This window comes from Ahaetulla prasina, chromosome 4 (assembly GCF_028640845.1).
Source record: "Ahaetulla prasina isolate Xishuangbanna chromosome 4, ASM2864084v1, whole genome shotgun sequence".
Lineage (NCBI taxonomy): Eukaryota > Metazoa > Chordata > Lepidosauria > Squamata > Colubridae > Ahaetulla > Ahaetulla prasina.
This window is the reverse complement of record NC_080542.1, coordinates 17520051-17531032: the sequence shown is the minus strand read 5'-3', so window position 1 is coordinate 17531032 and position 10982 is coordinate 17520051. Positions and strand designations below refer to the sequence as shown.

At 50.9% G+C, this 10982-nt stretch overlaps 1 protein-coding gene across 4 annotated transcripts in view; it reads left to right on the top strand.

Annotated features, from left to right (window-relative positions):
• The first annotated feature begins 332 nt into the window (after positions 1 to 332).
• OSGEP (O-sialoglycoprotein endopeptidase) overlaps positions 333 to 10982 on the top strand; it is a 52058-nt gene continuing 41408 nt past the window's right edge. For all 4 annotated transcript variants that reach the window (XR_009154865.1, XR_009154867.1, XR_009154866.1 and 1 more), the window contains exons 1-5: positions 333 to 490; positions 660 to 780; positions 1045 to 1164; positions 3635 to 3810; positions 6629 to 6724. Coding sequence is in view for 1 of the 4 variants with exons in the window: in XM_058180618.1 (XP_058036601.1) it covers positions 666 to 780; positions 1045 to 1164; positions 3635 to 3810; positions 6629 to 6724 (507 nt within the window). In the remaining 3 variants the exon portion in view is untranslated. The remainder of the gene's footprint in view (positions 491 to 659; positions 781 to 1044; positions 1165 to 3634; positions 3811 to 6628; positions 6725 to 10982) is intronic.

Sequence of the window (10982 nt, the reverse complement as noted above, 5' to 3'; positions counted from 1 at the left end):
TACATCGTCAGTTCTAGGTTGCTTTCTTGAGGATATTTCATTACTTAACTAGGTTACATCGTCAGTTCTACAAAGGAGTGGGTCAGGGTGAGTCACTAGAATATGAATTGAGAGCAAACCCCAAACTCTTACTAACACTGATGATGTTAACTAGGTTAGTTAATGAAATGTCTATAAGAAATTAACCAACCTCGGAAAATACCGAAGACACTTTACACTTTCTAATCCTCACATGGCGGTTGTCAAATGAAAACCGCTGGTGTATAATGTACAGTGTACAGTGCATATTTTGTATCTCTAGAAACCCTCCTCTTAGATCCTTACGAAGAGGGGAGGGGGGAGAGGAGGGCTCGGATTTAACCCTTTCTTTGCTGTTGGGTTTTCCTTCCAAAGTACTTTTGTTGCACGTGTGTTTTCCCTGCTTGCGCTGACCTTTTCGAAATAAGGAACGTGGGGAAGGTGGGCCTGGCAGGAGAGGAAAGAATCGCAGGTAAGACGAATCTCCTGTCCTTGTTAAATTAAGTTGCTGCCTGTCTGGGCCAAGGAAATCAAGCCTGGTGATCCGCTGGATCGGGATCACTGCAGATTCCGAGATCCCCAAGGCTTCTGTTGGAAGAAATCATATTTCAACTTTTTTTGGGTGTGTGTGTGTGTTCCAGGAAGAGATGCCCGTCGTGATCGGCTTTGAGGGCAGCGCCAACAAGATCGGAATTGGGATTGTAAGGGATGGGGAGGTGCTGAGCAATCCCCGAAGGACCTACGTAACCCCTCCAGGACAAGGTAAGAATCTGGTGCTATTTCCCATGAATGCTCTTCAGAACCCAGCCAGCTGCTTTCTAGTTGCACTTCAACTCCCATAATTCCTAGCCAGGAAGAGATTCTGGGAGTTGAACTCAATGGAGGACACCAGCCTTGAAGGGCTATGGGAGAATTGCTTGCTAAAAGAATTCAGCATTTTTCCTCGATTGAAAGTGGGGGAAGATTAATGAATATGTTCCCCCCCATGGTCACATGACTTTTCCCCCATTTTGGTCCCACTCATAGGTTTCCTTCCAGGCGACACGGCACGCCATCACCGTTCTTGTGTCCTTACTGTGTTGCGTGAAGCCCTGGAAGAGGCTGGATTGAAATCTCAGGACATAGATGCAGTGGCTTTCACCAAAGGTGAATATATTTTCTTAGAGGGAAGGAAACACCTGGGTTTATTTATTTTTATTTATTTTGTCAATCATATATAAGATAACAGGTAAAACTTTTACCTTTTACCTTATAAACATAAAAGTATAAACATAATTTGGATACATGAAAAGAGTTTATGTACACTGAGAGCATATGCACCAAGACAAATTCCTTGTGTGTCCACCACACTTGGCCAATAAAAATTCTGTTCTATTCTTCTATTCTAAAAAGGAATATTAGGACAGGGACGGTAGGCACGCAGGTGCACTTATGCACACCCCTTACAGACCTCTTAGGAATGGGGTGAGGTCAACAGTAGACAGTTTAAAGTTAAAATTTTGGGGGTTTGGGAAAGAAACCACAGAGTCAGGTAGTGCATTCCAGGCATTGACCACCCTGTTGCTGAAGTCATATTTTCTGGAATCGAGTTTGGAGCGGTTTACCTGAGTTTGTATCTATTATTTTTGCTCATGTATTGTTATGGGTGAAGCTGAAGTAGTCATTGACATGTAGGAACATTGTGGTAGAGAATTTTATGCTCTATGCTTAGGTCAGACTGAAGTCGGTGTAGTTCTAAGTTGTCTAAGGCTAAAATTTGGAGTCTGGTGGCATAAGGTATTTTATTGCGAGCAGAGGAAGTGGAGGACTCTTCTTGTGAAATACCTCTGGTCTCTCTCAATTGTATTTATGTCCGATATGCAGTGCGGGTTCCAGACAGATGAGCTGTATTCAAGGATTGGTCTAGCAAATGTTTTGTATGCTCTAGTTAATAGTACAATATTACTAGAGAAGAAGCTACGCAAGATTAGGTTAACAACGCTTAGTACCTTTTTGGCAAAGCAGGGAGGGTCTCCAACCTTGGAAACTTTTTAAGAGTCGTGGACTTCAACTCCCAGAATTCCCCAGCCAAAGTTAATGGCCACGGCTGGCTGAGGAATTCTGGGAGTTGAAGTCCATAAGTCTTAAAGTCACCAAAGTTGGAGACCTGTTTTTTAAGGCAGTGGTCACTAACTGGTCGTCTGTGGACCACTGGTGGTCCACGAGAAAATTTTGGTGGTCCGCAGAAAAATTATTTGCATTTTTTATATTGCACTAAATCAGGAGTCCTCAAACTACAGCCCCTGGGACAATGCAATGAATGTTTGTGTTGCTGCAGAAAGTCTCCCCCTTCAGGGTCTTTTTGTGTGGGCCGGAGGGGGGCAGAAATTCTGACTTGGGGTCTGCTTCAGCCTCCTAGGGTGAGACTTTGGGCAAAGGCTGGAGGGAATCTCAGCCCACGGAGCCTCCAGGTGCCTGTACCTGGCCTTGCACTCCCACAGGTCTTCCCTGTGCTTGGAAAGCCTATGCTTATAATCCTCAGTAAGGTGCTTCTGCTGAGCCTCCTTCTTGGTCAGATCCAATCTGAACTGAGCTGTTTTGCCAACTTTTTCTTGTGGTGGCTGCTTAGCTCCAACAACTGCTTCCTGTTGGGCCTTAAGGAGCCTGGGCTGGGAGGCAAGAAGTGGCTGGAAGGGAAGAGATGAATAGAGGCTGGCGAGGCGCCCCATGACGTGAGTGACATTGAGTTGGCCATGCCTACCCTGTCAAATGACCAGCTAGCCACAGCCACCCACCCAGTCATTAGACAGATCATATTAGCGCTCCGTGAGATTTCAGATTATGAATTTAGTGGTCCCTGAGGTCCAAACGGTTGGTGACTCCTGCTTTAAGGTATTCTGATTAAGAATCCTTGACGAACATATAGCTGTACTCCATCTCCTGGTAACCTTCTTGTTGTCCATGCTGGCTAGACTTGCAGAAAACTGTATTTCAGCAACATCTGAAAAACCACCAAGTTCTCTACTCCTAGACTGTCTTCCTAAACAAAGCATGCCCCAGATTGGTAGAATAAAATTGGTGAACACACTCTCTCTCTCTCTCTCTCACACACACACACACACACACACACACACACACACACACACAGAGACATACACACACACAAATACAGAGTCCTCTCCTTACAATTTGTTCGAAGTTACAACAGCACTGAAAAAAGTTACTTATGACCATTTTTCACACTTATGACGGTTGCAGCAACCCCATGGTCATGTGATTTACATTTGGCTGCTCGACAACTGGTTCATGTTTATGATGATTGCAAAGTCCCTGAGTCACGTGATCCAGTTTTGTGACATTGACAAGCAAAGTCAATGGGGAACCTGGATTCACTTAACAGCTGCGTTTCTAATTCAGTGATTCACTTAGCAAGTGTGGCAAGAAAAGCTCTGAAATGGGGCAAAGCTCACTCAACAAATTTCTCACATAGCAACATAAATTTTGGGCTCAATTGCGATGGTAAGTCGAGAACTACCTGTGGTCTGCAAGGCCAACCAAAACAATGAAATCAATGCAAAATAAAATTTGAGAGCCGTACATCAATGCTATACTTAATGCATATTTTCCCATCTTTTAGGTCCAGGGATGGGTGCTCCACTAGTAACCGTGGCTATTGTGGCCAGAACAGTGGCCCAGTTGTGGGGGAAGCCACTTCTGGGAGTGAATCATTGTGTCGGACACATTGAGATGGGGCGGCTTGTGACCAGTGCGAAGAACCCAACAGTGTTGTACGTCAGTGGTGGAAACACTCAGGTACCGAGGAAGAGAAGGGATTTCTGGGTTTGCATGTTGTGCTAAACCATGGTTTGATGTAAACCGTAATATCCCAAGTTCATGCATATCCCCAAAATCATGATTTACAGAGCAGCAGTTGAGTTCATAACCCACCAAAATAAAAACCAAGGAATCATATCATGGCTTAGAGCAGTGGTCACCAACTGGTGGTCCATGAGAAAATTTTGGTGGTCTACAGAAAAATTATTTGCATTTTTTATATTGCACTAAATCAGGAGTCTTCAAACTAAGGCCCCTGGGACAGATGCAATGAATGTTTGTGTTGCTGCAGAAAGTCTCCCCCTTCAGGATCTTTTTGTGTGGGTCGGAGAGGTGGCAGAAATTCTGACTTGGGGTCTGCTTCGGCCTCCTAGTGTGAGGCTTTGGGCAAAAGCTGGAGGGAATCTCAGCCCACGGAGCCTCCAGGTGCCTATACCTGGCCTTGCACTCCCACAGGTCTTCCCTGTGCTTGGAAAGCCTATGCTTATAATCCTCAGTAAGGTGCTTCTGCTGAGCCTCCTTCTTGGTCAGATCCAATTTGAACTGAGCTGTTTTGCCAACTCTTTCTCCTGGTGGCTGCTTAGCTCCAACAACTGCTTCCTGTTGGCCCTTAAGGAGCCTGGGCGGGGAGGGGAGGAGTAGCTGGGAGGGGAGGGATGAGTAGAGGCTGGCGAGGCGCCCCATGACGTGAGTGACATCGAGTTGGCCATGCCTACCCTGTCACATGACCACCTAGCCACACCCATCCACCCAGTCATTAGGCAGATCATATTTGTGGAATTTAAGATTATGAATTTAGTGGTCCCTGAGGTCCGAAAGGTTGATGAGCCCTGGCTTTGAGGGAAGCATTAACTCAGCTTCAGACTCGATTCACACACTGCTAAATCATCTACAGTTGGTTTGCTGTTGCCAGATTTCCAAGACATGTCAGAAACAAAGCAACCCATGTTATAGTGTAGTGCAAATAAGCACTTCTGAGCTGGCAGCATCATTAATGTCCTTACTACTGAAGTCCAGCGCTGTCAAAGAGCTTGGTGTGAGAAGACTAGTTGCGCCCCTTCCTTGACCGGGACACCTTGTGCACAATCGCTCATGCTCTTGTTACCTCTCGCCTGGACTACTGCAATGCTCTCTACATGGGGCTCCCCTTGAAGAGCACCTGAAGGCTCCAGTTGGTTCAGAATGCAGCTGTGCGGGTGATAGAGGGAGCCACTCGTGGCTCCCATGTAACACCACTCCTGCGCAAGCTGCACTGGCTGCCTGTGGTCTTTCGGGCGCACTTCAAGGTGTTGGTTACCACCTTTAAAGCGCTCCATGGCTTAGGACCGGGTTACTTACGGGACCACCTACTGCCACCGTTTGCCTCCCACCGACCCGTGCGCTCTCACAGAGAGGGACTCCTCAGGGTACCGTCAGCCAAGCAATGTTGGTTGGCGGCCCCCAGGGGAAGGGCCTTCTCTGTGGGGGCTCCCACGCTCTGGAACGAACTTCCCCCAGGACTTCGTCAACTTCCTGACCTTCGAACCGCCGCGAGCTGAAGACGTTTTTATTTATTCGCGCAGGACTGGCATAGAATTTTTAGAAGTTTTTATTATTCGGTTTTAAATTTTAAAGTGGGTTTTACTGTTCTAAATGCATTTTAAATTTGAGGACATATTTAATAAGTTTTTTAATTATTGTTTTTATTCTGTATTTATTCATTGTGGTTTTATTTGGCTGTGAACCGCCCTGAGTCCTTCTAAAAATTTAATAAATAAATAAATAAATAAATAAGACAGTAGTGACCGTGAAACTGTGGAAGACATGTAGATGACTTTTGTCCAGTCAATAATATCTAGCCAGAACCATCATTATTTTCCAGGGCTCATCAGTAAAGCAGAGACTCCAAGATGGACTTCCTTTGTAATCAACTGTGTCTTCTGGAACTCTATTCCCCTTGAAGTCCAAATGGACTAGATCTTTGATGGCAAACCTATGGCACGTGTGCCACAGGTGGCACACGGAGCCATATCAGTGGGCATGCGAGTGTTGCCCTAGCTCAGCTCAGCCAGCTGATTTTCGGGTCTTCCGGGCCCACTGGAAGTCTGGAAACTGGCTGTTTCCTGCTTCTGGAGGGCCTCTGTGGAGGGGAGGCCCGTTTTTCGCTCCAAAGGCTTTCTAGGAGCCTGGGGAGGGCGAAAATAGCCTTCTCCACCCCACTGGAGGCCTTCCATTTGCCGACTTCTGGTGGGCCCAGAATCCGTTTTTTGCCCTCCACAGGCTCCAGCGGCTTTCTTGGGGAAGGTAGTTTTCGCCCTCTCCAGGCTCCTAGAAAGCCTCTGGAGCATGGGGAGGGCAAAAAACACACCTAACGGGCCCACCGTACCATTATGTGCCCAAAGCGGTGGGAGCACAGGGGGGGGGGTGTCACATGTGCATGCACAGTGGGGTGGGGCGCATTGAATTATGGGTGTGGGCATGTGCATGCGTGATACACACACCCACACCCATGCTCCCCCCGTTGTCTTTTCAGAAAGCCTTAAAAAACCTGGCCTCTCCAGCAGGCCTTGGGACAAAGGTGGCTTAGGACTCCACTTGTTGGTGGACTTTTTATAGTGCACAATACTTTTTGTTAATTCCCCAGAGTGAGACCTCATCAAAACATGTTGCTATTTTGCTTGGTTTGTCTTGCCTTGTTATTGTTTTGAACCTAAGGATTTCCATCTAAGAAGGTGGGAAAAAAGAACTTCCGTTGGCCTATGTGGATCTTGGGAATATCGAGTGTAAGTAACTGTGTCTGCCTCTTCCTCCCATCCAGGTCATTGCCTACTCTGAACATCGCTATCGTATATTTGGGGAAACTATAGACATTGCTGTGGGAAACTGCCTGGACCGTTTCGCTCGAGTGTTGAAGGTAAGAACAGCTGAACAGCTGAACAGTAGATGAGAATGTAAGTTGGCTTCATTAAATCGGTATGCAGAGGTGGGCTGCTGCCGGTTTGGGCCGGTTCGGGTGAACTGGTAGTTGTGACCCGCTGGTGGGCCCGCCCCCCTGCCCCGGTGCTATTCCGTCCTATATCACTGGGTTTTTAAAGCTGCGCACAAACGCGGAAGGCCGTGTACATGCCCTCACATTTTCAGCGTTGGGCGAACCGGTTGTTACAACTAGCAGCAGCCCACCACTGATCGTATGGGAATGTTATGGGACTTCTTTCTGAGTATACACATTTGGAAGAGGTTCAGTAGGGCTGTGTGGCACATCAGAGACCCTTTGAGGCTGAGGGAACCACTATGGCAGGGGTGTCAAACTCAATTTCATTGAGGGCCGCATCAGGGTTGTGTTTGACCTTGGGGGGGTGGGGGGAGGGAGTTGTAGCAGTGGTGAAATCTGAACTGGTTTACTACTGGTTCATTGGCTGGGCATGCGCGCACATGAGCAGTAGACACCACGCACCAAATGCAAGGTGCGTGCGCATGCAGTGCACACCCAAAAGGAGGCGTGGGGTAAGTAGAACAGCACGCAGGGTGTGTGTGATCAGCCCTGGCATGCAATCTTTTTTTTTACTTTTAAAAGCATTTTTTTTCAACCTATTTGGCCGAATAGGTTGTTAAAAAAAATGCTTTTAAAAGTAAAAAAAAACCAACGCTCTGACGATCAGGCAGCTCAGCTGTGATCGTCAGAGCCTTTTTTTAACCTTTTAAAAGCATTTTTTAAAAGAAGCGGCAAGCTGGGAAGTGGGCAACTGGGCATTGGGTGGGCATGGGCGGAGGTTGGAGGGCAGGGATTTTTGCTACTGGTTCTCCGAACCACTCGCCGTCATCACTACCGGGATTGGCCAATCCGGTCCGGACAGGGAGCATTTCACTCCTGTCCCAAAGGTGCTTTTTTCAGGAGGCAACTGGACTTTCTTATTTTTTCTTTGAAGACGTTTTGCTTCTCATCCAAGAAGCTTCTTCAGCTCTGACAGGACAGTGGGGAACGGAAGGATTTCCAGGAAAAAAAAGAATTGCAGACTACAGAAACCAGCTCCTGTCAGAGCTGAAGAAGCTTCTTGGATGAGAAGCGAAAACGTCTTCAAAGAAAAAAAGGAGAAAGTCCAGTTGCCTCCTGAAAAAGCACCTCTGGGATATCTCCAATCAAGATATGCTGTCTTAAAAATCAGAGGAGCTGGAACTTTTAACACCCAAAGTCTGTTATTTAATTTGCAGTTTTAGTCTCTGAATATATATGGCTGTGTTGATAAACCTATGGCACATGTGCCAGAAGTGGCACATGGAACCATTTCTCCGGGCATGCGGAGCCCTCACCAATTGCTCTTCCAGGTTCCGGCAGGCTGGAAATCAGAAGAGCAGCCGCCCATTCCGCATGCACCCTCCCGGAAGATAATCTTTCTGTTTCCAGAGTGCGCATACACACCGGCCAGCTGGTCTGCTTTCTGGTGCGCATGCAGGTGCAAAAACCAGCAACGGGCACGCGTGCCAAAAGACGCGGAGAGGAGATCTGGTGGTCACTCCAAGAGGAGCAGAGCAAGATAAGCTGGGGCTTCTCTCCCTGCCTGCCGGTGCAGGCTTCTTGCGTGGCCCCAGGAGGTCTGGACCAGCAGCCGGTGAAGGCGGGTGGGCTGTCTGAGCAGATGACCCCGTGGCCTGGTCTCCTCCCTGTTGGGAGCTGCCCTTCCCTGGCTGATGGTTGCTCTCTCAGCCCCGCCAGGGAAGCTATAAATGCGTGCCTTGTCTGGGCTTCTCCCTGCTGGGAGCTGCAGGCTGAGCAGGTCCAGCTGGCAGGGCTTTGGCAGACCAGCAGCCGGTGAAGGCGGGTGGGCTGTCTGAGCAGATGACCCGTGGCCTGGTCTCCTCCCTGTTGGGAGCTGCCCTTCCCTGGCTGATGGTTGCTCTCTCAGCCCCGCCAGGGAAGCTATAAATGCGTGCCTTGTCTGGGCTTCTCCCTGCTGGGAGCTGCAGGCTGAGCAGGTCCAGCTGGCAGGGCTTTGGCAGACCAGCAGCCGGTGAGCTCTGAACACACAGTTTGCCTGGGCTCCTTCCCCGCTGGGAACCATTGTTCCCTGGCTCGGCACAGCACTCCCACCTGACCCTCACCATTACATTGCCTCCAGTTGGGTCCGTCACCTGACCCCTGCCACACCTGCTGCTGTGCTGTCGGCCGAGCCAATGCCAGGGAAGGAGCAGCAGGTGGGGCAGCCAGCCACCCACCCAGCAAATGCTGCCCTTGTGCCTGAGCCAGCCAATTGCTCTTGCCCTCCCCCCTGCAGTCTGCGGCTCCCAGCAGAGAGGAGCCCAAGCAAGGCACGCGTTCGGAGCTTCCTTTGTGGGGCCGAGAGCACTTCCGTTGTATGCTGCTGTCCCTTCTCCGGGGAAGAAGCGAGCTGCTGGAGGACCAGGGAACTGGTCAGGCAGTCTCCTTCGACCCGCTGGCCTGCTCTCCACGATGCTGGCAACAGTGGCGGCTTGCTTTCCTGCCCCGAGTGTGGCGCACAAACTTTCCTTGATGCTTCCCAAACTTCGGTGTAGGGCTGAGGGCGGGCAGCAGGCAGAAAGGGAGGAGCAGGCAGCTGTTATGCGTCGGGGCTCTGGGGGAGGTGGCGAAAAGCTCCATGCAGAGGCCACCAATCACAAGCCCCAGGGGCACCTGCTTCCAAGGGAACGTCTTGGCTACTTTGAAGTGAGTGGCTGGGAAGCTTCCAAATGGACGCTGCGCTGCGCTTGTTAGTGGGGAGTGGCACCAGATACCCCCCTTTTTCTTCTGGCTGACTCCGATACCAGCCCTGCCACTGCTCAGCCTCTTTCAGCTCCAGAGTTTGCCACTCTGCGCAGCTCAGTGCTGTTTTCAATTGAAAGCTGAAGCGGAGCTCCCAGTTTTCCCGCACGCAGTGCAAGTGAGCAAATGAGGCGAGACTGCACACTGTTTCGGCAAGGAAGCTTTACGGAGAGGTAGCTGAAAGCTCCATGCAGAGGCTACCAATCACTAGCCCTGGGGGTGCCTGCTTCCAAGGGCTACTTTGAAACAAGTGGCCGGGGAGCTTCCTCGCCGAGACAGGCAGATGGATGGTGTGTGCGCTCTCGCCTCATTCACTCGCGGCAAACTCCGGAGCTGAAAGAGGCTGAGGGGTGGCAGGGCTGGTATCGGAGTCAGCCAGAGGAAAAAGGGGGTATCTGGTGCCACTCCCCACTACAAGTGCAGCGTCCATCTGGAAGCTTCCCAGCCACTTGCTTCAAAGTAACCGAGACGTTCCCTTGGAAGCAGGCGCCCCTGGAGCTCGTGATTGGTGGCCTCTGCATGGAGCTTTTGGCCGCCTTTCCCCAGAACCCCAACGCATAGCGGCTGCTTGCTCCTCCCTCTCTGCCTCCCCCCTCCCCCGTCCTCAGCCCTGCACCAATGTTTGGGAAGCATCAAGGAAAGTTTGTGCACCACACTTGGGGCAGGAAAGCAAACCGCCGCTGTCGCCAGCATCATGGACAGCAGGCCAGCCGGGTCGGAGGAGATGCCCAACCAGCTCCCTGCCCCTCCAGCAGCTCGCTTCTTCCCCAGAGAAGGGACGGCGGCATAAAGCGGAAGTGCTCTCAGCCCCAGAAGGGAAGCTCCAAACACGCGGCTTGCTTGGGCTCCTCTGCTGGGAGCCGCAGGCTGCAGGGGGAGCAATCGCCTGGCTCAGGCGCAAGGGCAGTATTTGCTGGCTGGGCACCTGGCTCCCATGCCTGCTGCTCCTTCCCCGGCATTGGCTTGGCCGATGGCGCAGCAGCGGGTGTGGCGGGGGTCGGGTGACGGGCCCAACCACAGCCAGTGTAGTGGTGGGGGTCGGGGGAGGGTGCCGTGCCGTACCGTGCCGTGCCGAGCCAGGAAACGACGGTTCCCAGCGGGGAAGGAGCCAGGCAAGCCGTGCATTCAGAGCTCACCGGCTGCTGGTCTGCCAAAGCCCCGCCAGCTGCACCTGCTCAGCCTGCGGCTCCCAGCAGGGAGAAGCCCAGGCAAGGTGAACATTTATAGCTTCCCCGGTGGGGCTGAGAAAGCAGCCATCAGCCAGGGAAGGGCAGCTCCTCGTGGGAAGGAGCCCAGCAAAATCACATGTTCAGTGCTTTCCCAGCAGCGCTCTCGGCCCTGACATCTCAGCAGCACCATGCGCTGGCCGCGGAATGGCTGTCTCGCCAGGTAACGG